At 51.3% G+C, this 23,429-nt stretch overlaps 4 protein-coding genes across 17 annotated transcripts in view; 2 read left to right on the top strand and 2 right to left on the bottom strand.

The window, feature by feature from the left end:
* Nucleotides 1-173: 173 nt before the first annotated feature.
* LOC129016721 (collagen alpha-1(I) chain-like) lies at nucleotides 174-1,007 on the bottom strand. The gene has a single exon (XM_054456358.2). The coding sequence runs from the start codon at nucleotides 1,005-1,007 to the stop codon at nucleotides 174-176; it is 834 nt and encodes a 277-aa protein (XP_054312333.2).
* On the top strand, nucleotides 711-5,683 carry MIF4GD (MIF4G domain containing). 4 transcript variants are annotated; one of them, XM_063657109.1, is made up of 7 exons: nucleotides 711-817; nucleotides 1,716-1,847; nucleotides 2,467-2,589; nucleotides 3,720-3,829; nucleotides 4,007-4,162; nucleotides 4,278-4,370; nucleotides 4,945-5,481. In XM_063657109.1, exons 2-7 carry the CDS (start codon nucleotides 1,766-1,768, stop codon nucleotides 5,170-5,172), a joined length of 792 nt encoding a protein of 263 aa, XP_063513179.1. In that variant the 5' UTR covers nucleotides 711-817; nucleotides 1,716-1,765; the 3' UTR covers nucleotides 5,173-5,481. The 4 variants fall into 4 exon arrangements, with proteins under 4 accessions (XP_063513179.1, XP_054312336.1, XP_054312337.1 ...); XM_054456361.2 differs by lacking the exon at nucleotides 2,467-2,589 and having other exon boundaries at nucleotides 714-817; nucleotides 4,945-5,683; XM_054456362.2 differs by lacking the exon at nucleotides 2,467-2,589 and having other exon boundaries at nucleotides 729-1,018; nucleotides 4,945-5,683.
* Nucleotides 5,594-10,314, bottom strand: MRPS7 (mitochondrial ribosomal protein S7). The gene is made up of 5 exons (XM_054456359.2): nucleotides 9,978-10,314; nucleotides 9,249-9,440; nucleotides 9,070-9,133; nucleotides 8,428-8,595; nucleotides 5,594-6,208 (listed from the first exon to the last, which is right to left on the bottom strand). The coding sequence occupies exons 1-5, from the start codon at nucleotides 10,082-10,084 to the stop codon at nucleotides 5,987-5,989; spliced, it is 753 nt and encodes a 250-aa protein (XP_054312334.1). The 5' UTR covers nucleotides 10,085-10,314; the 3' UTR covers nucleotides 5,594-5,986.
* Nucleotides 9,576-23,429, top strand: part of GGA3 (golgi associated, gamma adaptin ear containing, ARF binding protein 3) — a 34,232-nt gene continuing 20,378 nt past the window's right edge. For 10 of the 11 annotated variants that reach the window (XR_010124789.1, XM_063657106.1, XM_063657102.1 and 7 more), the window contains exon 1: nucleotides 10,297-10,417. Coding sequence is in view for 9 of the 11 variants with exons in the window: in XM_063657106.1 (XP_063513176.1) it covers nucleotides 10,300-10,417 (118 nt within the window). In the remaining 2 variants the exon portion in view is untranslated. Of the gene's footprint in view, nucleotides 9,659-10,296; nucleotides 10,418-23,429 lie in introns of those variants that run through there. The other variant, XR_010124790.1, reaches the window with a different exon arrangement.

Raw genomic sequence — 23,429 nt, 5'->3', positions numbered from 1 at the left:
TCCTCCGTTTTCGGTGACCACTTTGGCGGTTCTTTTAAAAGGAGGCGAGAACGCGGGCAGCGCCGGCAGCGCTCCTCCCGGTCGCGCGGCAGGAGTGGCGGCAGTTCTTCCCTCACTTCTAGGTGCCCTCCTGTCACCCAGGGCAGACGCCGGGCGGTGGGGTCCGCGCCACTTCAGGGGCACTCGCAACAACCGACGGCCGCGAGTTGCCCATGGGGCCCCTTTCTCGGGGCTGCCCCTATGACCTGAAACTCCCTTCGCCCATGTCCTCCTTGGAGCGGGAGAGGGTTGTGGCTGGCCCCGGTCCTGCAGCCCCTGCCTTCTCTACCTGGGTGGGGGGAGCGGGGAAAGTGGTGCGACCAGGGCTGATGCTGTTCCTCCTGCCACCGGGTCCCCACCACGCCCTCTGCAGGCTCCTCCCACGCCGCGCAGCCCAGCGGTGTCTCCCAGCCCAGTGCACCTGAGCTCCGGGGAGGGCTGGGTGCGGGGCCACGCGCAAGATCGAGGGTCCGGCGGGTCCGGCGTGGGCCCGGACACGGCCCAGGCGCACCGGGTGAAGGGGTGACGAGCCGAGCGAGTTCCGCCTGCGGCTGGGTGGCAGCGTCGCAGGGTCCCACGCAGGCGGCGCGGCTTCCGGGGCGGCCTGGAGGCCAGGGCAGTACCCCGCGGGCCCGGCAGGTGGCGCGGGCGTGCCGGCCCTTCCCCGGCGCCGCGCGAGGAGATGAGCTCACTGCGGCCCCCGCAGCGCCGGACGCTAGTTGCGCGCTCCCAGGCGCCGAGCGGCCCCGGGCACGCGCGCGCGCCACCGGCCCGGCAGGTGGGTCACGGCGCCCACGCCGCCTCTCCTGCCCGCGAGACCCTGGGCCGTGGGCTCCGCAGCCCGCCCTGTGCCTCCGCGAGGGGCGTTCCGGGAGCAGGGGGAGCGGCCGAGGGCTGGAGACCCTAAAGGCGCCTCCTGTGACCAGAGGGGAGCCTCCGGCGGGAGCCACCTCTCGGGGGCGCATCATCCTGCCCCCCCGTAAGAGGAAGGCTCCAGAATGGAGCTCAGGAATTAGGAGTCTCGAGTGCGTAGGGCCGGGTTACTGCCACTCGGGAGCCGATCCGACCAGCCTGTCCCGGGGAGAAGCTGGCACGGGTCTGGGGAGTTCAGGCTGCTCCCGGCAGGGGCGGCGAACAGGGCGCCTGCGTCCCCACCCACGCAGGCCGGCCCCATCCGGGGGATGCAGCGGCGGGTGTTGAGACCGAAGGACTCGGCGAAAGCCAGAAAGAAAGGGTTGGGGAGAGGGGCTCGGAGCCCTGCTGGGGACAGAGTCGCACCGCTTGGAGTTCCCAGCCTGGCCCTCACCGGCATCTTCCTGGGCCAGCAACGTCAGGCCGGTTTATTTAAGCAACTGTAACGTCCGCCCGCACACACCCTGCCCCGGTCTACTCCTGCCTCCTGCTGGGACTGGAGGGTGGGCGCTTTCCTGCTTCAGCTTCTCGCTCTTGTGTAATCCCACAAGCGAGGGGTTTCTAAACTGAGCAGCAGGTGCCTGGCTGATGCCCAGTCCCCGCCAGAAGCCAAGCCTGGTGGGCCCTCAGCCAACCACCGCACGCCACGGACCGCCCAGGAGCCCCTGTCCCGAGCGCCGTCAGCCCCGTCCAGGGCCTGCAGGACGGAACCCGCCCTGCGCTCCACACCTGAGGCCGCTCCCTTCGCCTCTTCTCCTCCCCAGGTGCTGTCCTTATTCCCAGCCCAGTCAAGAGCTACCGGGGCTGGCTAGTCATGGGGGAGCCCAGTAGAGAGGAGTATAAAATCCAGTCCTTTGATGCAGAGACCCAGCAGCTGCTGAAGACAGCACTCAAAGGTGAGCACGGGACCCCTCCTGAGCTGGGGTCAGGAGCGACAGAGAAGGGCCCCTGTGGGCAGCACCAGAGGCTGAGCCTGGTGAATGCCTCCACCCCTCCCCTCATTCTCTGACGATAGGAGTCGGCAACGTAATTCTTGAACTGGAAGACAAGCTACATTGAGGCCATTATTTTGGAGTATGAATCACAGTCACCTCTCAGACTGTAAAGACTTTTTTAAAAGTTTAACCATAGGGCTAGGCGCAGTGGCTCATGCCTGTAGTTCCAGCACTTTGGAAAGCCAAGGTGGGCAGATTGCTTGAGTCCAGGAGTTCAAGACCAGTCCCGGAAACATGGTGTAAACCCCATCTCTACAAAAAAAAAAAAAAAAAAAATTGAAAAATTAGCCGGACATAGTGGCACGCACCTGTGGTCCCAGCTACTTAAGATGCTGAGGTGGGAGGATTGATTGAGCCTGGGAGGGTGAGGGTGCCATGAGCCATGATCCTGCCACTGCACTCCAGCCTGGCTAACAGAGCGAGACCCTGTCTCAAAAAAAAAGTTTAACCATAAAAAAAGAACACTGCTCCTGCCCTTGAAGCGCTTACATTTGAATTGCTCGTTTCTGTGCTGCCATAGCCCCGTCTCTTGAATGCACAGCTGCCTGCTTTGAGACAGAAGATGGAGAATATTCCGTTTGCCAGAGGAGCTATAGTAATTGCTCTCGCCTGATGCCTTCCCGCTGTAACACGCAGCACAGAAGTTTGTCTTCAACTAATAATTAGCAACACCCATCATGTGTCAGGCCAAGCCTGTTGGGAGGCCCTGTGTGGCCCTCTCTTGTCGGGGGTTTGCATGTGTGTAGTATAAGAACACTTTTCCTTGTGAAATTGCTGTTGGAGGCATGTCCTGGTCAGTATTCCTTCCTTAACCTAGTGCCAGGAAAAGATGTGTTTCCTGAGAAACTACATTCTTACTTTGATTGGTCTCTAATAGCCACATAACCCTCCCCATTTTCTCTGACTAGGCAACCAGCAGACAGGTGAAGCTGTTTGTTTGTATGGTTACTGTCCTCTGTATGGTTTCTTTCTCCTTTTTTTTGGAGACAGTTTCGCTCTTGTTGCCCAAGCTGGAGTGCAATGGCACGATCTTGGCTCACTGCAACCTCCGCCTCCCAGGTTCAAGCAATTTTCCTGCCTCAGCCTCCCAAGTAGCTGGGGTTACAGGGGCCCGCCACCATGCCCAGCTAATTTTTTGTATTTTTGTAGAGACGGGGTTTCATCATGTTGGCCAGGCTGGTCTTGACGTCCTGATCCTGACCTCAGGTGATCCGCCCGCCTCGGCCCTCAAAGTGCTGGGATTACAGGCGTGAGCCACCACACCGGGCCCTCTGTATTTCTTTTCTTTTTTTTCGAGACGGAGTCTTGCTTTGTCGCCCAGGCTGGAGTGCAATAGCATGATCTCGGCTCACTGCAACCTCCGCCTCCCGGGTCCAAGCGATTCTCCTGCCCTAGCCTCCCAAGTAGCTTGGATGACATGAGATGACGTGTGAGCCACCACACCTGGCTAATTTTTGTGTTTTTAGTAGAGATGGGGTTTCACCATGTTAGCCAGGCTGGTCTCAAACTCCTGACCCCAGGTGATCCAACCACCTCAGTCTCCCAAAGTGTTGGGATTACAGGCATGAGCCACCGCGCCTGGCCATGATTTCTTATAAGTACCATGCGCTAACCGATTGCACCACTGGAGCCACTGTCCTCTGTATGATTTCTCATCTCTTTCACTTCAAGCATATGAGTGCTCTACTGCAACTATCTCAAATTCTTAGAAGCGCGTGGACGCAAATGTGATAAAGCAGCAGCTCTAGACTCCCCTCCTATCTCTACCCCTAGATCCGGGTGCTGTGGACTTGGAGAAAGTGGCCAATGTGATTGTGGACCATTCTCTGCAGGACTGTGTGTTCAGCAAGGAAGCAGGACGCATGTGCTACGCCATCATTCAGGTTGAGGGTTGGGAGAGTAAAGGAAGCTGCTTTGAGGAAGGTGCTTCAGGAGTGGGCAGAAGGCCTGGCCTGCAGGACAGAGATGCACAGGGTCTAGCTCACAGACAGAGGCATAGGATGGGTGGGGTTGCAGGGGCACCGCCCCCCACCCTTCACCTTCCTCTCCCTGGCTCACAGGCAGAGAGTAAACAAGCAGGCCAGAGTGTCTTCCGGCGTGGACTCCTCAACCGGCTGCAGCAAGAGTACCAGGCTCGGGAGCAGCTGCGAGCACGCTCCCTGCAGGGCTGGGTCTGCTATGTCACCTTTATCTGCAACATCTTTGACTACCTGAGGGTGAGGCCCCGGCAGCCACCCTGGGAGGCAGACATGGCCTGTCTCCCGAGGCCCAGGTTGGACTGCTCCCCTTGGCCACTAAGCCTGGTGCTCTGACCCCGCCTCTTCCTCACAGGTGAACAACATACCCATGATGGCCCTGGTGAACCCTGTCTATGACTGCCTCTTCCGGCTGGCCCAGCCAGACAGTTTGAGCAAGGAGGAGGAGGTGGGTGGCCCCAGCCCTGGCACAAGCACAGAAGGCTGCAGGATGGACAGTCTGGCTCAGCCGAGTGTCAGCCCACTGCTCACGGAGGTCTTTGAGGACTGTGTCACTTCTGGGGCAGGACTGTGGGGGTGTTTAAGGCCTGTCAGAGTTATAGGACAAGCTGCCAGGTCTGGAATTTATCCAATACAGAGAGCAGCCAAAACCTACTGGCTCAGTAGCTTCCTTCTCAGCCAGAAAGCCAACCTGTGATGGCAGCTGTGCGAGCCATGGTTAGCTGTGGGTACAGACGGCCCCAAAGCCAAAGCAGGGCCAGGCAGTGTGTGGGAGGCAGGAGAGTGAGATGAGGAAGTGGTTTGGAGACAGGCTTGAGTGGAGCCTGGCCAGATGAGGGACCTCAGGCAAGTCCCGGCACTCATTTCTTTGTGTGTAAGATGCGGAAGTACCCACTGGATGGTAAGGAGGGAGCAAGGGAACTAGTGTAAAGGCAAAGCACAGCACCTGGCACTTGGCAAATGCTGTGTGAGAGGCTGGCCCTGCCCCAGTTCACTTGTGTTACCCGCACTGTCCCCTGCAGGTGGACTGTTTGGTGCTGCAGCTGCACCGGGTTGGGGAGCAGCTGGAGAAAATGAATGGGCAGCGCATGGATGAGCTCTTTGTGCTGATCCGGGATGGCTTCCTGCTCCCAACTGGCCTCAGCTCCCTGGCCCAGCTGCTGCTGCTGGAGATCATTGAGTTCCGGGCGGCCGGCTGGAAGACGACACCAGCTGCCCACAAGTATTACTACAGCGAAGTCTCCGACTAGGCCTCCAGATCAGGGCTTCCTCGCCAGCACTGGCCTTTCTTCTGCCCACCTCTGAAGCTGGCAGTGGAGTCTCTGCCTCACCCAAAGACTTTTCCTTTCCAGACTTTGAGTGTCTTCCCTTCTAGACTTTCCCATCTCCTGGTGAGATGTTTCCCACTTATGCCGTGGTCCTGCCCTGAGCCCCTTTCCCCACCACAACCCACCAGGGCCAGGCAGAGAAGGGCAACTCCCAAGAGCCACTGCACTGTGTAACCATTAGTGCAACTACTACCTTGGTGCCTCAGTTTACCCATCTGTAAAATGGGTAAGCATAGCCATTGGTGGGATGCTTTGGGATGTCAAGGGGTGGAGGCAGAGCACAAGTCACACCAGAAACTGCTTTTTATACATTTTGTACAAGGACAACTCTGGAAACAGCCTATTTTCTCCAGCCAGTTTTACTAAATGCTGCACCACATGCTATAGCAGTTCAGCGTGAGAATTTTCTAATAAATCTTTTCTGATACTAAAACTGCTTCCTTTTATATCCAAAGGTCCACCCCAACCTAAGGGAAGAGAAGACAGCCCTGAGTTTCCTGGAGGAAATTCCCAAGTCAACGTGCTCCCTCTTTACAAGGAAATGGGGGCAGAGAGAGCAAGTTCCAGCCTCAAAGAAAGAAGGATTAACGGATAGTGAATATGCTGCTCCATCTTTCTTATGAGGCCTGCCCACCCTTACAAAGGAACTACATCCTTAACCCACAGGTAGTTTTCAGCGTGACAGTAGCTCACACTGTTTCTTGCGGCAGAGGGCCCTGGGCTCCTCCTGGAGACTCTACCACCAGCGGTAGTGGGCCAAGGCACGGTTGGCCTCTGCCATCTTGTGCATGTCATGCTTCCTCTTGATCACGGGGCCCTGGTTATGGAAAGCCTCCAGCAGCTTGTGTGACAGCTTCTCCGGCATCAGTGTCCGCTGGTGCTTTCTATCCCGGCACTCAGTGATCATCCACTTCATGGCTAGGAAGCGGCGACGCCGGTCGGGTAGGGGTACAGGGACCTGGGTGAGACAGGACATAGGCAAGTTGGTCCAAAAGTCTGCCAGGGTTTGGGGCCTCCTGCCTCCCTGAGTTCTAAGGAGTAGCCACATGTTCCCTCTGGACCAGCCCTGGTCAGGCCTGGGGAGAAGGGCCTGTCTTTTCTTCTTTGAGCTTCCCTCACCTTCAGGTGACCCCAGTGTAGCAGACATAAGAGACGTTCATTCAGCAAATACTCATTAAGCACTGGCCTCTCCAGGCACGGTGGCTCACACCTGTAATCCCAGCACTTTGGGAGGCTGAGGCAGGAGGATCACTTGAGCCCAGGAGTTCAAGACTAGCCTGGTCAATATAACAAGACCCTGTCTCCATATATTAAAAACAAAAAGAAGGCCAGGCGCGATGGCTCACGCCTGTAATTCCAGCACTTTGGGAGGCCGAGGCAGGTGGATTACCTGAGGTCAGGATTTCGACACCAGCCTGGCCAATGTGGTGAAACCTCGTCTCTACTAAAAATGCAAAAATTAGCTGGGTGTGGTGGCAGGCGCCTGTAATCCCAGCTACTTGGGAGGCTGAGGTAGAAATGCTTGAACCCAGGAGACGGAGGTTGCAGTGAGCCAAGATTACACCACTGCACTCCAGCCTAGGCAGCAGAGCCAGACTTTGTCTCAAAAAAAAAAAAGAAAAGAAAAGAAAAAGAAGAAAAGCACTGGCCATTTTCCCTCCTAAACGGTAGTCCTACCAAGTTGTTATAAGAACCAAATAGGAAAAGCCCCATTAGCTGGGGTGACTAATCCACCTCAGACCATAGGTACCTAAAAACAAGACCCCTTCAGTCTTCAGACACAGCGAAACCCTGTCTCTACTAAAAATACAAAAAAATTAGCTGGGCATGGTGGTGGTCACCTGTAATCCCAGCTACTTGGGGCAGGCAGGGGCTGAGACAGGAGAATCTCTTGAACCCGGGAGGCAGAGGCTGCAGTGAGCCCAGAGCCGAGATTACACCACTGCACTCCAGTCTGGGCAACGAGCGAAACTCCATCTCAAAAAAAAAAAAAAAAAAAAAAAAAAGTTAAAAACAAAAAGACCCTATACAAACAGTTAAAGAAAACCAAAAAACAAGACCCTGTGTCCAAAAATCATTTGTCAGGCCCTCACTATGCGTCAGTACGATGCCAGACACGAGAGTGCAGACAATAATGAAGAAGTCCCTACCTCATGGAGTTGATGCTGTAAAAGGAGAACACAAGAAAACTCAGGACAATAAAATATAATTAAATGCTATGAAAGAGATACCTAGTACTGTTCAGCAAACACTGATGAAGCATCAGTTATGGGTCAAGCACTATGCCAAACACTGGCATACGAAGACAGGATATGAATAGTCCCTCACCATGAGAATTTTACAGGTTAGGACACACAGGATGCTTGACAGAAGAAGGCGAAGGGAGGTGGGCTCCCAGATGTCATTTAGATACTTTTTCGCTCTCTTGCATCTTCTACCCATAATTTTTACCCTACAGGACTCAGACGAGTGGACTGTGACAGTCTCAATCCTTTTTTTTTTTTTTTCTGAGACGGCGTCTTGCTCTGTTGCCAGGCTGGAGTGCAATGGCATGATCTCGGCTCACAGCAACCTCTGCCTCCTGGGTTCAAGCAATCCTCCTGCTTCAGCCTCCCAAGTAGCTGGGATTACAAGCATGCGCCACCACGCCTGGCTAATTTTGTATTTTTAGTAGAAACGGTTTCTCCATGTTGATCTTGAACTCCCGACCTCAGGTAATCCACCCGCCTCGGCCTCCCAAAGTGCTGGGATTACAGGTGTGAGCCACCGTGCCCAGCCTTTTTTTTTTTTTTTTTCTGAGACAAGGTTTCTCTGTCTTGCCCAGGCTGGAATGCAGGGGTGCAATCATAACTCACTGCAGCCTTGACCTCCTGGACTCAAGTGATCCTCCCACCTCAGCCTCCTGAGTAGTTGGGAGCACAGGTGCACACCACCACACCTGGCTAATTTTTTTGCTTTTTTTTTTTTTGTAGAGACGGGGTCTCCCTATGTTGCCCTGCTGGTCTCTTAACTCCTGAGCTCAAGCTATCCTGCATTAGGCTCCCAAAGTGCTGAGATTACAGGTGCAATCCCACTGCACCAGCTAGAAAGCTATCAATCTTGACCCAACTCCCAAGCACCACCTATCTTGTTTCACATGTGGAGGGCCCTGCTTTCTTGCCCTGGCCATTCATTCACCTGGTAGAAACGGCCTCCCTTGAGGATGGGTACCAGCCCAATCATAGGCTCACAGTTTTTCAGTGCTTGATGGAAGATGGTGTAGGGGTTGCGTTCGATGGTTGCCTGTTCCTCTGCAGAAGCGGCATGGTACTTCTCAAACTGCTTCCTTTTCACAGCTTCCAGAGTCTGCAAAAGAATACGGTGGAAGAGGCTGACCCAGGCTCCCTAAAGGGTTTACCCAGCCAAGCTAGTACCTTGCCCTTTACTCCCATCCTCCTGTTCTGCTCTGGCAATGAAGCTCCTCTCACAGCACATCCAAAACGAAGTTTTTAAGTGCCTCCCCCTTTGCTAGACTAAGACACAAAGAGTGGACTGAGATTTGTGGTGTGGAGGGGGTGGGGGGTGAGGTGGGGAATGGCAGTTGTTTTATTTTTTATTTTTTCCTTTTTTTTTAATTGTGTGTTTATTTCTGAAACACCAAGGAATGGCAGTTGTTGACTCCTACAGGGTTTCATTAAAGCCCGTACACATGCAGGGAAGTTAATCTTAATAATAGATAATATGAATCCATTTGCTCTTAAGCTACACTGAAAGTACCAAGTACAAGGCTACGGGGTGGGGGGGGTAAGAAAGATGACTGAGGAGGGAAGTGCTGTTTACCTGAGTCATGAGGGATCTGGCCAGTACTTTGTTTCCCCCTATCATCATCATGTTGGTGAATTTACTTCAAAGAGAAAAGCAACACGTTTAGCTCTCCAAGGCTGTATCACGGAATCCTCACCAGAGACCCTCCCTGGGATAGTCCCAGTCCATGTAACAAGTGTTTGTTTCCATCTCACCTGATGACTGGGTCTTCAAACACAGAACTTGTTTTCCCTGCTGGAGCAGCTTTGATGAGCTGAGTCTTCTTGAGCTCCCGATCATATTTCTCCTCCTCAGTTAGCTCCTCCACAGGCTTGCGATAATATTCCTTGTCAATCAAGGGATCCTTGAATTCAGGATTATAGCGACTCCATCTCACCTGAGTTAGCCTGGGAGGGGGGAAAAGGAGGAGGCAGGCAAAAGCTGACTCCACAAGCGAGTAGGTTTGACTTAACAATAGGCATGACTGCCAACGCACCGACGAGGGAGAGCGGCGCGGAGACCGCGAGCTAAACCTGAGCCACAACAATTCAGGCCCTTGTCCCAAGAAGTAGGAGGACATTCCCCAAACAGGCGGGTAAAGTCTCCTCCTGGTCAAGGGCTAATGGTAAGGATGGGCTTGGCGCCTACACACCCATCCCAATTCACAGGCGATCCCAGCTCTGAGCTCTTTAGCTGAACCGCACTTTCAGCTCCGCGTTAGAACCCTAGATCAGCCAGACTCCTTAGGCGAGAGGTAGTCACTAAACCTTCGGATTGGCCCAGGGTCACGCAGCTAACTTAGAAGCTAGAATCCAGATACTCCGGCCCCCAGGGCAGTGCTCTCTCTAGGGCCCCAGGCGGCCTGCCTGTGGCCCGCTTCCTTCCTCGCAGGTCCCTCCGTGTAGAACCAAGCGGCGCCCCCCCGCTGCCCGCCACCCTCTCACCCTGGAAGCTGCAAGACAGCCGGTCGCACGCCCAACGCCAGGCCCAACCATCCTCGGGCAACCTTCACTGCGGGGGCAGCCATCTTGGCTGGCCACGAGGACCCCATAAGGACTGCCCTCGGCACGCCTGAGCGAGTGACGGGAAACGGGTGAAAAAGACTCCTCGGGGTCCTAAATCTGCGTTTCTCTCCACTGATCTGGACGTTAGAGTTTCTCACTCCGGGGTCCAAAGGGAAGCGCCAAAAGGAAACACTTGCCCTCCCAGTATCCGTCGCAGTCTGGCGCGGCCCTCGGTGACGGCACTCACTCGTCTCAGGACCCCATGCAGGCCCCGCCCTGTCTCAGCTCGTGCAGACTCTCGCGAGTTTTGAAGTCGCGGGCCGGCCCGGGCGGCTGCAATATGGCGGAGGCGGAAGGGGAAAGCCTGGAGTCCTGGCTCAGTGAGTAGCCGCGGCCGTTTCTGCCTGCCTTCGAGCCGCTGGGCTGCCCCTCTCTTCACTCCCACGTCCCCTTCCCGGGCTCCATGGCGTCGCCTCTTGGCAGCCCACGCCCGGGTTCGCCCTCGCCGCGAGCAGCCTGCGATCACGCCCCTTCCCTATCAGGGCGCCGGGGCCCCAGTCCGGCCCCCGCTTCCCTCGCTGCGGCGCGTCCTCTTGCTCTGGCGCGCGGCGGCGTGAACTCGGGGTCCCGTCGGGCACCGCAGGCTCGGGGGAAGGCGACAGCCAAGATCTTCGGGCTGACATGCTTCGGCGCTTTGGGGAGATTGTGGTGGGGTCGCCACCCGGCGGTGACTCTAGGAACCCAGCGCCCCAATCCCTGACTAAGGGAGAAGCTTCGGATTGGGGCCGAGTCTCCGGTAGTGGTGGGTGCTGCCGACTGCGTTCAATCGCCTGGCAGCTTCAGAATTGTGACCATGTGTTGGAGAAGTGACGGCTTCGCTCAGGCAGAATGCTTGAAGTGAGAATAATATTCCAAAGAGAGCGACGATAGAGAACAGAGAGCTCTACCTTTTTCCTGCAGTGACCACAGAAGCATGGTGAAATCGGTGTCGGGAACTCCCCCCACACACAAATACATATAACCCCTTGAACATCCTAACGAGTCAGTGTTGATAGCCTATTCTGAGTAAGGCTGAGGAGCACAGTCTGAAGCTGTAGTTATAGAAGCATATTGCTGTCATTGCACTGTGAATTACAGTGCTACGAAGGAAATGTGTGTTAACCTGGTTAGCAGGTAGTACTCTGCCAGAGGGTTAATAAGTGAACTTTCCTGTAGGCTAGACCTGGAAGCCTCCTTTAAGTGGAGAGAGAAATTGGACTGGTAATGGGATAGGTGACATACCTAGTACTGCCTTGTTCTGAGGTCTCTTATTTAGTACTGCTTCCGGGATCTTGGAGGTGATAGCTATTTCCTCAAATTGTCTGATTTTTCCTAGTAAGAAACCCCCTTCAGGAGGTTGAGCTTCAGTTTAAAGGGGAGCATATCCCAAAAGAGAAAAAGTAAGATCACGTTTGCAAAATCTGCAGTTGCAGGCAGGTCATAAGGCTTCTTTATATATGGAACTGTTCTCCAAGGAGCTCAAAGTACTTTACAGATATTCATTAAATTAGTTTACCAAGTATCCTAGCAAAGCAGGTACTACTGCCATAATTTCACAAAAAGAGGACATCCTGACTCCAGTCAAACCACTTGCCCAGAAATGCCTAACTTGCTATAACCACAGTGGAATTAGTTTGCTTTGAAGATATTAATATGGGTATTGAATAATTTAAATGACCTAAGCCGAGTTTAATAGGCTACATTTAGAGTTACATTTTGTTTTTGTAACTTGTTTTTGAGACAGAGTCTCGCGCGCTGTTGTCTAGACTGGAGTGCAGGGGTGTGATCATAGCTCACTGCAGCCTTGAACCCCTGTGCTCAAATAAGTCTCCTGCCTCAGCCTCCTGAGTAGCTGGGACTATAGGCAAAACGCCACCACGCTTGGCTAATTCTTTTGATTTTTAGTAGAGATGAGGTCTTGCTGTGTTGCCCAGGATGGTCTCAAACTCAAGTTCAAGTGATCCTCCCACCTTTCCCTTACAAAGCTTTGGGGTTACACACGTGAGCTACCGCACCCATCCTAGAGTCACATTATGAAATGAGAGGGACACACTTGGTGGGGGGGAGTCACATGGTATCTGTAGAGACATAAGCTTCACAGTTGTTATGACTTAATAATGTGAACTGTACCAGTTGAACAAACCAGCAGTTGGGGTTCAGCATCGTCTCAGTCAGGGTCCTTGTCACCCCATGTTTGCCTGAATTGTTGCAGAAGCCTCTGCTTGGCCCAAAGACTCAGGTCTCTCCCGTCCTCACCTCTCCTCAGTCCATTTTGCTCCCAGAGGCGCACTTGTGTTGAATCAAGTCATTCCACTGTTGCCTGTAATCTAGCCTTGGTTGTTCCAGGCCTTTTTCTCTGTGGCTTCTGTGTTTTTCTGCTCTGCTCAGTGTGATGTTCTTGGTTTACCAATACACGTTGTTCTTACGTGGAAGCCCTGCTCCCCTTTCCTCAACTAAATGCTTGAAAACCCATCTCAGATTCTCTTTTCTCACAAACCATCTCTTAATGACTTCAGTCTTCTCTCCAGTCCCACCATGATCAATCAATCAATGTTTAATGAGTACCTGCTATGTGGGGTGTTATAGGAGTTAGGAAGTTTAAGAAGATTTTGCCTTTAGTTGGATGGAGGTGATGCTGGAGTGGATGAAGAACTCTTAAAAGATAATGATACAAAGCAGTGCTGGCCGAGCGCGGTGGCTCACGCCTGTAATCCCAGCACTTTAGGAGGCTGAGGCGGGCAGATCACGAGGTCAGGAGATCGAGACCATCTTGGCTAACACAGTGAAACCCCGTCTCTACTAAAAAATACAGAAAAATAGCCGGGCGTAGTGGCGGGCGCCTGTAGTCCCAGCTACTTGGGAGGCTGAGGTAGGAGAATGGCGTGAACCCGAGAGGCGGAGCTTGCAGTGAGCCGGGATTGCGCCACTGCACTCCAGCCTGGGTGACAGAGCGAGACTCCGTCTCAAAAAAAAAAAAAAAAAAAAAAGATACAAAGCAGTGCTAAAACGCAGGCATTCTCTTTAGTGAACTGGGGATGGGGGAAGAAAAGATGCAGTGAGGATACTGCATTTGAGCTAGCCATTAGAGAATGGGAAAAGTTGGAAAAAACCATTAGATGGTGATGTGGAGAGAGCAAACCTGTTTGGGGCACACAGTAACAGAGGTGTTAGGGAATGAGGGAAGATAAGGCTGGGAAGTTAAGACCAAATTCTACCAAGTCTCCAATTTCCAGCCCAAGAAGTTTATTTAATTTATTTATTTATTTGAGACAGAGTCTTGCTCTGTCACCCAGGCTGGAATGCAGTGGCACAATCTCGGCTCACTGCAACCTCCGTTGCGTAGGTTCAAGCAATTCTCCATCCTCAACCTCCCAAGTAGCTGGGACTACTGGTATGTGCCACTACACCTGGCTAATTTTTCTATTTTTAGTAGAGATGGGGTTTCCCCATGTTGGCCAGGCTGGTGTCAAACTCTTGACCTCAAGTGAGCCACCTGCCTCAGCTCCCTCCAAAGTGTTGGGATTACAGGCGTGGGCTACCACGCCCAGCCAAGCTGAAGAAGTTTAAATTTCTGCAATTATCAAGCCCTCATTCCTTCTGTACTAGGTGAAATTGGTGTTTTGGTGTCTTAAGAGGCTTGATTTGATATAGGTTTCATGCGCGTCCGTGTGAAGAGACCACCAAACAGGCTTTGTGTGAGCAACATGGCTATTTATTTCACCTGGGTGCAGGTGGGCTGAGTCCGAAAAGAGAGTCAGCAAAGGGTGGTGGATTATCATTGGTTCTTACAGGTTTTGGGATAGGCGGTGAAGTTAAGAGCAATGTTTTGCGGGCAGGGGTGGATCTCACAAAGTACATTCTCAAGGTTAGGGAGAATTACAAAGAACCTTCTTAAGGGTGGGGGAGATTACAAAGTACATTGACCAGTTAGCGTGGGGCAGAAACAAATCACAATGGTGGAATGTCATCAGTTAAGGCTATTTTTACTTCTTTTGTGGATCTTCAGTTACTTCAGGCCATCTGGATGTATACGTGCAAGTCATAGGGGATGCGATGGCTTGGCTTGGGCTCAGAGGCCTGACATTCCTGCCTTCTTATATTGATAAGAAAAATAAAACAAAATAGTGTTGAAGTGTTGGGGCAGCGAAAATTTTTGTGGGGTGGTATGGAGAGAGAATGGGTGATGTTTCTCAGGGCTGCTTCAAGCGGGATTAGGGGCGGCATGGGAACCTAGAGTGGGAGAGATTAAGCTGAAGGGAGATCTTGTGGTAAGGGGTGATATTGTGGGGATGTTAAAAGAAACATTTGTCATATAGAATGATTGGTGATGGCCTGGATATGGTTTTGTATGAATTGAAAAACTAAATGGAATAAGAGGAGAAAAACAGGTATAAAAGGTCTATAAGAATTGGGAGGACCTAGGACATCTGATTAGAGAGTGCCTAAGGAGATTCAGCATAGTCCTGCCAGCAAAGATTATTTATTTACTTCAAGAGTTAAGAGTGGCAGTTTGGGGATAGCAGCAGGAGATATCAGCTGTGATGGCTTGGGGAAACAGTGTAAACCGGCAGTGTAAACAGGAGCAGGGCATGTATGAGTAGTTGAGAACGGTGAATAGGAGTGTGACTAGACAGAAGATAGTAGGGATGACAAGTTTTTTTTTTGGGGGGGGGCACAGTCTAAGTTGGTCTGGTGTCTGGAATGAGACGGGGGCTAATAAAAAGGAGCATCTATATAGGAGCTTAAATGGGCTGTACCTTATAGCATTCTGAGGACAGGTCTGACTTCTGAGAAGGGAAAGTGGTAAAAGTATTGTCCAGTCCTTTTTAAGTTGGTGGCTGAGCTTGGTGAGGTGTGTTTTTAAAAGACCTTTAGTCCGTTCTACTTTTCTTGAAGACGGAGGACCGTAAGGGATGTAAAGGTTTCACTGAATACTAAGAGCCTGAAAAACTGCTTGGCTGATTTGACTAATAAAGGCTGGTCTGTTATCAGACTGTATAGAGGTGGGAAGGCTAAACTGAGGAATTATGTCTGACAGAAGGGAAGAAATGACTGCGCTGGCCGTCTCAGACCCTGTAGGAAAGGCCTCTACTTATCTAGTGAAAGTGTCTACTTAGACTAAGAGGTATTTTAGTTGTCTGACTCGGGGCATGTTGAGTAAAGCTAATTTGCCAGTCCTGGGTGGGGGCAAATCTTCAAGCTTGATGTGTAGGGAAGGGAGGGGGCCTGAATAATCCCTGAGGAGTAGTAGAGTAGCAGATGGAACACTGAGAAGTTATTTCCTTGAGGATAGATTTCCACGATGGAAAGGAAATGAGGTTCTAAGAGGTGGGCTAGTGGCTTGTACTATAGCATAGGCTGCCTTTGCTGCTGTGTGGCGATTAGGCCTGGTGGAACTGCCATCAATAAATCAAGCGTGATCAGGGTGAGGAACAGGAAAGAAGGAAATATGGGGAAATGGGGTGAATGTCAGGTGGATCAGAGAGATACAGTCATGGGGGTCAGGTGTGGTATCAGGAATAATGTGGGAGGCCAGATTGAGGTCCGGGCCAGGAACAATGGTAATTGTGGGACTTAACAAAGAGTGAGTACAGCTGAAGGAGCTGGGGAGCAGAAAGTGTATGCATCAGGTATGAGGAAGAAAATAATTTTGGAAGTTATGAGAAATGTAGAGAGTGAGTTGAGCATAGTTTGTGATTTTTAGGGCCTCTAAAAGTATTAAAGCAGCGGCAACCGCTGCACGCAGACATGAGGGCTAGGCTAAAACAGTAAGGTCAAGTTGTTCGGACAGAAAGGCTACAGGGTGCGGTCCTGCCTCTTGTGTAAGAATTCTGACCACACTAACCGTGCCTAGGAAGGAAAGGAGTTGTTTTGTCAGGGATTGAGGTTTGGGAGATTAATCGGACACGATCAGCAGGGAGAGCACGTGTGTTTTTATGAGAATTATGCCGAGATAGGTAACAGATGAGGATGAAATTTCGGCTTGACTGAAGTAATGGGGGCTGTCTGTGAAGCCTTGCGGCAGTACAGCCCAGGTAATTTGCTGAGCCTAATGGGTGTCAAGGTCAGTCCAAGTGAAAGCGAAGAGAGGCTGGGATGACGGGTGCGAAGGAATAGTAAAGAAAACATGTTTGAGATCCAGAACAGAATAATGGGTTGTAGAGGCAGGTATTGAGGATAGGAGAGTATATGGGTTTGGCACCACGGGGTGGATCCTGAACTAACTTGTAAGACTTGTCTGGTTTTAGGACAGGTAAAATGGGGGAATTGTAAGGAGAGTTTATAGGCTTTAAAAGGCCATGCTGTAGCAGGCGAGTGATAACAGGCTTTAATCCTTTCAAAGCATGCTGTGGGATGGGATATTGGCATTGAGCGGGGTAAGGGTGATTAGGTTTTAATGAGATGATAAGGGGTGCATGATCGGCTGCCAAGGAGGGAGTAGAGGTATCTTATACTTGTGGGTTAAGGTGGGGGGATACGAGAGGAGGACGCAAAGGAGGCTTTGGATTGGGAAGAAGGGCAGCAATGAGATGCAGCTGTAGTCCAGGAATAGTCAGGGAAGCAGATAATTTAGTTAAAGTGTCTCGGCCTAATAAGGGAACTGGGCAGGTGGGGATAACTAAAAAAGAGTGCATAAAAGAGTATTGTCTAAGTTGGCACTAGAGTTGGGGAGTTTTAAGAGGTTTAGAAGCCTGGCCGTCAATACCCACAACAGTTATGGAGGCAAGGGAAACAGGCCCTTGAAAAGAAGGTAATGTGGAGTGGGTAGCCTCCGTATTGATTAAGAAGAGGACGGACTTACCCTCCACTGTGAGAGTTACCTAAAGCTCGGCGTCTGTGATAGTTTAGGGGGCTTCCAAGGCGATCAGACAGCATCAGTCTTCAGCCGTTAAGCCGAGAAGATGTGGGAAGGAGTCAGAGAGCCTTGGGCCAGAGTTCCAGGGGCTCTGGGAGTGGCTGTCAGGTGAGTTGAACAGTCTGATTTTCAATGGGGTCCCACACAGATGGGACGCAGCTTAGGAGGAATCCCGGGCTGCGGGCATTCCTTGGCTCGGTGGCCAGATTTCTGGCACTTGTAGCAAGCTCCTGGGGAGGCAGTTCTGGAGGAACGCCTGGCCACTGTGGTTTAGGCGTTTGGAAGTTCTTTTGTGCTGGAGATGTGGCTGGGGTTTGTCTCACAGTGGAGGCAAGGAATTGCAACTCAGAAATATGTTGCTACTTGGCTGCCTCTACTCTATTATTGTACACCTTGAAGGCGAGGTTAATTAAGTCCTGTTGTGGGGTTTGAGGGCTGGAATTTAATTTTTGGAGTTTTATTTAATGTCAGGAGCAGATTGGGTAATAAAATGTATATTGAGAATAAGACGGCCCTTTGACCTTTTAGGGTCTAGGGCTGTAAAGTGTCTCAGGGTTGCTGCCAAACGAGTCATGAACTGGGCTGGATTTTTATATTTGATGAAAAAGAGCCTAAACGCTATCTGATTTGGGATAAAGAAAAAGGAGCATTAACCTTGACTATGCCTTTAGCTCCAGCCACCTTTTTAAGAATAAATTGCTGGGCAGGAAGGGGAGGGCTAGTCATGGAATGGAACTGTAAGCCAGACCAGGTGTGAGGAGGGGAGGTGATAAAAGGATTATAGGGTGGAGGAGCAGAGGCTGAGGAAGAATTGGGACCTAGCTTGGCCTGGCGATGAGCAGCCTGAGGAGGAGGGGAAAGGTCAGATGGGTCTGTAGAAAAGGAAGACTGGAAAGACTCAGCAACGCTTGGGGTTGGGACTGAGGGGACAGGCGGGAGGGAAAGAAGGAGGATTTGGGAGGACTCGCATTGGGAACAGAGACTTGCGAGGGAACGAAGTGTGAAAAATGCCTGGACATAAGGCACCTTAGACCATTTGCCCATTTTTTGACAAAAATTATTTAGGTCTTGTAGGATGGAGAAATCGAAAGTGCCGTTTTCTGGCCATTTAGAGCCATTGTCAAGTTTGTACTGGGGCCAAGTGGTGTTGCAGAAGAAAATAAGGCGTTTAGGTTTTAGATCACGTGTGAGTTGAAGAGGTTTTAAGTTCTTGAGAACACAGGCTTAGGGAGAAGAAGGAGGAATGGAGGGTGGAAGGTTGCCCATAGTGAAGGAGGCAAGCCCAGAGAAAAGAGAGAGTAGAGACACGGAGGGAAGGGGTTCGGGGGTTCTTACCCTCCAGAAAAGTGGGAAAGGGGTCAGGGTGTGGAAATAAGGGATTGGGGCACAGAGATAAGAGGTTGGGGTGTGGAAATAAGGGATTGGGGGTTCTTGCCCCCTAGAAAAGCAGGACTTGCTGCTAAGGGTGAAGGAGAAGGGGTTGAGGGGTACTTGCCCCTCCCCCAGAAATGCAGAGAAGGGGTAGAGACACGGAGAGAAGGGGTTGGGTACTTGCTCCTCCCCCAGAAAATCGGGACTTGCCACTAAGGGTGAAGGAGAAGGGGTTGAAGGGTACTTGCTCCTCCCCCAGAAAAGCAGAGAAGGGGTGGAGAGACAGAGAGAAGGGGTTGGGGTACTTGCCCCTCCCCGAGAAAAGCAGGACTTGCCGCTAAGGGTGAAGGACCAAGGCAGGCGTCCCTGCGTGGTCTGACACCTTTGAAACGTGGGTGAATAATCAGAGAGGCGTCCCTGCGATGATTAAACACCAAGGGAAGGCTGCCTTCCCAATCCGTGACCGGCGTCGGAGTTTTGGGTCCACGGATAAAACATGTCTCCTTTGTCTCTACCAGAAAATGAAAGGAATTGAAATTAAGAGAAGGGAGAGATTGAAGAGTGGAAAGGAGAAAGTGGTTGAGGGATAGTGAGAGAGGTTGGAGAAGAGAGTAGGAAGAGGCCGCTTACCCAATTTAAAATTGGTGAGATGTTCCTTGGGCTGGTGGGTCTGAGGACCTGAGGTCGTAGGTGGATCTTTTTCACGGAGCAAAGAACAGAAGGACAGGGGATTGATCTCCCAAGGGAGGTCCCCGATCCAAGTCACGGCACCAAATTTCATGCGCGTCCGTGTGAAGAGACCACCAAACAGGCTTTGTGTGGGCAACATGGCTATTTATTTCACCTGGGTGCAGGCAGGCGGAGTCCGAAAAGAGAGTCAGCAAAGGGTGGTGGATTATCATTGGTTCTTACATGTTTTGGGATAGGCGGTGAAATTAAGAGCAATGTTTTGTGGGCAGGGGTGGATCTCACAAAGTACATTCTCAAGGGTAGGGAGAATTACAAAGAACCTTCTTAAGGGTGGGGGAGATTACAAAGTACATTGATCAGTTAGGGTGGGGCAGAAACAAATCACAATGGTGGAATGTCATCAGTTAAGGCTATTTTTACTTCTTTTGTGGATCTTCAGTTACTTCAGGCCATCTGGATGTATACGTGCAAGTCATAGGGGATGCGATGGCTTGGCTTGGGCTCAGAGGCCTGACAATAGGGACTTTACATAGGATTAGGATGGATTAGAACAGAAGTTCTAGAAGCAGGTGAGAAGGAGTGGAGGGTAGGGATAAGGAAGGGATTTAAGAAGACATTGAGAAGGAAGGACCACAGGACTGAGAGGAATGGATGAGGAGAGAGGGAAGAAGAAGTCAAAAAAGAGGTGGGGGAATAGGGGACTTTTGGAAGGTGCACCATTTATAGGAATAGTGACTTAATAGGCCACATGCAGTGGCTCATTCCTGTGGTCCCAGCTACTCAGGAGGCTGAGGTGGGAGCATCGCCTGAGCCCAGGAGTTGGAGGCTACATTGAGCCATGATCACCTACTGCAGCCTGGGGCAATAGAGTGAGACCCCCATCTCTAAAAAAAGAACAAGCACACGCCTGTGGGTGGTCCCAGCTACTCAGGAGGTTGAGGTGGGAGGATCACTTGAGCCTGGGAGGCAGAGACTGCAGTGAGCTGTAAGAGCCACTGCACTCCAACCTGGGTGACAGAATGAGACCCCGTCTCAAAGAACAAAAAAGAAAAAACAAAAAAAATGAAAGACACCAGGCACTGGGACTCACACCTGTAATCCTAGCACCTTGGGAGTTAAAGGCAGCAGATTGCTTGAGCCTAGGAGTTCAAGACCAGCCTGAGCAACATGGCAAAATTCTGTCTCTACCAAAAGTACAAAAAATTAGCTAGGCGTGATGTGAGTGTCTGTGGTCCCAGCTAGGCTGAGGTAGAAGAATCATCTGAGCCTGGGAAGTTGAGGCTACAGTGAGCCATGATCGCACCACTGCACTCTTGCCTGAGTGACAGAGTGAGACCCTGTCTCAAAAAAAAAAAAAAAAAAAAGAATAAAAAGAAATGGGGAAGGCAGGAAAAAGAAGTGATGCTTTTTTTTTTTTTTTTTTTTTTTTTTTGAGAGGGAGTCTCACTCTAGTCTCCCAGGCTGGAGTGCAGTGGCATAATCTCAGCTCATTGCAACCTCTGCCGCCTGGGTTAAAGTGATTCTCCTGCCTCAGCCTCCCAAGTAGCTGGGATTACAGGCGCCTGCCACTTCGCCTGGCTAATTTTTGTAGTTTTAGTAGAGACAGGGTTTCACTATCTTAGCCAGGCTGGTCTTGAACTCCTGACCTCGCGATCCACCCACCTCAGCCTCTCAGAATGCTGGGATTGCGGGTGTGAGCCACCGTGCCTGGGCCATACATTTGTTTTTACACTCATTTCTGTACCAAATTAGCCCAGTTATCTACTGTCTTGTTTTTTGAACTGATTTTTTTTTCATGTATTGAACCAGGAGAGCACAGCCTCCTCGAGGGTAAAATCTGTGTCTGGAACTTTTTCTGTAGTCCCTCCAGGGTCTGGCATGCTGACATGCTGTTTACTTCATTGTCTGCGCGTGCTTAACAAAGACTTGGTGATTGACTAAGTTTGTGTTTCCATTCAGGACCCTAGTGAAGGTTGACCTTTACTCCCTTTCCAGCCCATGTTCTTGCCTCTGCTTATTTGTAAGTCATTTGTTACGTAGATTTTTCTCTTTGGAGATGGAGCCTTACTCTGTGGCCCAGGCTGGAGTGCAATGGCCTGATCTCAGCTCACTGCAACCTCTGCCTTCTGGGTTCAAGTGGTTCTCCTGCCTTAGCCTCCTGAGTAGCTGCGATCACAGGCGTGCGGAACCATGCCCAGCTAATTTTGTATTTTTAGTAGAGATGGGGTTTCACCATGTTGGTCAGGCTGGTCTCGAACTCCTAACCTCACTCAGGTGATCCACCTGCCTCGGCCTCCCAAAGTGCTGGGATTATAGGCATGAGCCACCGTGCCCAGACCATATATATATAATTTTTTTTTTTTTTTTTTTTTTTTGGAGATGGAGTCTCACTCTGTTGCCCAGGCTGGAGTGCAGTGGTACAATCATGACTCACAGCAACCTCTGCCTCCTGGGTTCAAGCAATTCTCCAGCCTCAGCCTTCAAGTAGCTGAGATTACAGGTGTGTGCTACCGTGCCCGCTAATTTTAGTAGTTTTAGTAGAGACAGGATTTCACCATGTTGAACAGGCTGGTCTCGAACTCCTGACCTCAAATGATCCACCTGCCTTGGCCTCCCAAAGTGCTGAGATTACAGGCGTGGGCCACCACATCCAGCCTGCTATGTAGATCTTGTTTTCTCTGGAACGTTTGAGCCGTGCTGGAACGGGGTACCCGGTGCTGCTGTTTCCATCCCCACATGACGTTTTAAGTCCCACGAGAGTCTAGGCTAGCGATGGAGTGAAGCTGAAAAATGAAAGCAGGAAATCCAGAGACACAGAAACAGATGAGGCTTTCAACAGAGACTTGAAAATAGACAGAAACCATGAGTCAGAGCAGAGCCCGGAGAGGCGGTTTGGGAAGGCAAGGCCTATAGGGGAAGCTCGGGTGTCACCTCTATGCCAGGTAAAGGAAATGTTGAGTGGGTGGAAGGCTGTGTGCATCTGCTGGGGAGGCAGTAGGCAGATGGAGAGATCAAGTCACCCAGAATTATCCCCAGAGGTTCCTTCCCGTTCCTGTGGGCGGGTGAGCTCTGCTTTCTGAGCTGCCCAGAGAGCTGGAGGAGATAGACATGGAACTGACCATTGCAGAAACTAGGGCTTTTTGTGCCCGTGAGTAGGCAAAGAGCTCCCTGTGCATTTGCCATAAAAAGGTCTATCAAGGTGGAAGAAAGTGAGATTCTAGAGAAATTAATACAAGTGAAAAGTGGGCAGGAGTGTTCTTGGAAGTAGAAATGCTGTTGGAACTCTAATAGGCTTGGGAAGAAGATATCGGATGGTGAATACCAGTTGCTTCGGGGGTTGGGGGATCCACATTTTACTCTGTACTCGGAAGATGCTTTTCCCCTGTGCAAAAAGTGAAAGTGAGTGGGCCAATTTTTCTTCTATCACAAGGTGTATGACTGTTCCCAAAATAATAGCCCTGGGGGATGGGGATGGCTCCTCAGACCATTCAGTTTTTGTACCCTGCAGCCTTTTGGTGTTATGTGAGAACTTTAAGCACCTGATAGGAATTAGTAACAGAGCTACGCTAATGCCTGAGAATGTTTCAGACAATTGGTGGGAGAGACTTGGCATTTGGAATGTGATAGCTGGTAGGCTACCATACAGTAAGGCAGGATTGCCAGACATTTCTTTCCAAATGGCTACCCTTGATTACATTCAACTCCCCTCCTTTCAAGCTCCAGATTTTGAAGGACCTGTTAATTCTCTTTCAAGATTGAAGACAGACACCTTCTTTTCTTCTAAATAGGAACCTAGGCAGAGTGCGGTGGCTCCCACCTGTAATCCCAGCACTTTGGGAGGCCGGGGCTGGTCTTGACCTCCTTACCTGAGGTCAGGAGGTCAAGACCAGCCTGGCCAACGTGGCGAAACCCCATCTCTACTAAAAATACAAAAAGTAGCCAGGCATAGTGGTGCATGCCTATAATCCCAGCTACTCGGGAGGCTGAGGCAGGAGAATAGCTCGAACCTGGGAGGTGGAGGTTGCAGTGAGCGTAGATCGCACCACTGTACTCCAGCCTGGGTGACACAGCGAGACTCAATCTCAAAATAAATAAATAAATATGAACCTAAACCATCAGAATCTTCCCCTTGCAGCCAGAACAGAAACACTGCCGGGGAGACCGAGCCCCGACCTGGGAAGCAGGGTGATACACTGGGTGCCACGGGCCTTCCCTCTGCCTGGCAGCTGTCGCTACTCAGATCCCTGCAGCCCTGTTCCCAGTGAAGGAGTTGGAGTCTCTGTTAGGATTTGTTCATCCAGCTGGTGAGTTTTTTTTTTTTTTTTAGACAGAGTTTTCACTCTTGTTGCCCAGGCTGGAGTGCAATGGCGCGATCTCGGCTCAAGGCAACCTCTGCCTCCCGGGTTCAAGCGATTCTCTTGCCTCAGCCTCCTGAG

The sequence above is a fragment of the Pongo pygmaeus genome, chromosome 19 (assembly GCF_028885625.2).
Source record: "Pongo pygmaeus isolate AG05252 chromosome 19, NHGRI_mPonPyg2-v2.0_pri, whole genome shotgun sequence".
Lineage (NCBI taxonomy): Eukaryota > Metazoa > Chordata > Mammalia > Primates > Hominidae > Pongo > Pongo pygmaeus.
The sequence above is the reverse complement of the archived record's forward strand: the minus strand, read 5'-3'. Positions and strand labels throughout refer to the sequence as shown.

Bases quoted from the DNA above. Each gene is read 5' to 3' on its own strand.
- LOC129016721 (XM_054456358.2), bottom strand. From the start codon at position 1,007: ATGATGCGCCCCCGAGAGGTGGCTCCCGCCGGAGGCTCCCCTCTGGTC.
- MIF4GD (XM_063657109.1), top strand. From the start codon at position 1,766: ATGGGGGAGCCCAGTAGAGAGGAGTATAAAATCCAGTCCTTTGATGCA. The intron at 3,830-4,006 runs GTTGAGGGTTGG...CCTGGCTCACAG, and splicing joins TGTGCTACGCCATCATTCAG to GCAGAGAGTAAACAAGCAGG. The intron at 4,163-4,277 runs GTGAGGCCCCGG...TCTTCCTCACAG, and splicing joins ACATCTTTGACTACCTGAGG to GTGAACAACATACCCATGAT.
- MRPS7 (XM_054456359.2), bottom strand. From the start codon at position 10,084: ATGGGGTCCTCGTGGCCAGCCAAGATGGCTGCCCCCGCAGTGAAGGTT. The intron at 8,596-9,069 runs GTAAACAGCACT...ATTCTTTTGCAG, and splicing joins CCAGATCCCTCATGACTCAG to ACTCTGGAAGCTGTGAAAAG. The intron at 6,209-8,427 runs GTGAATGAATGG...TGTCTCACCCAG, and splicing joins AGGGAGGCCGTTTCTACCAG to GTCCCTGTACCCCTACCCGA.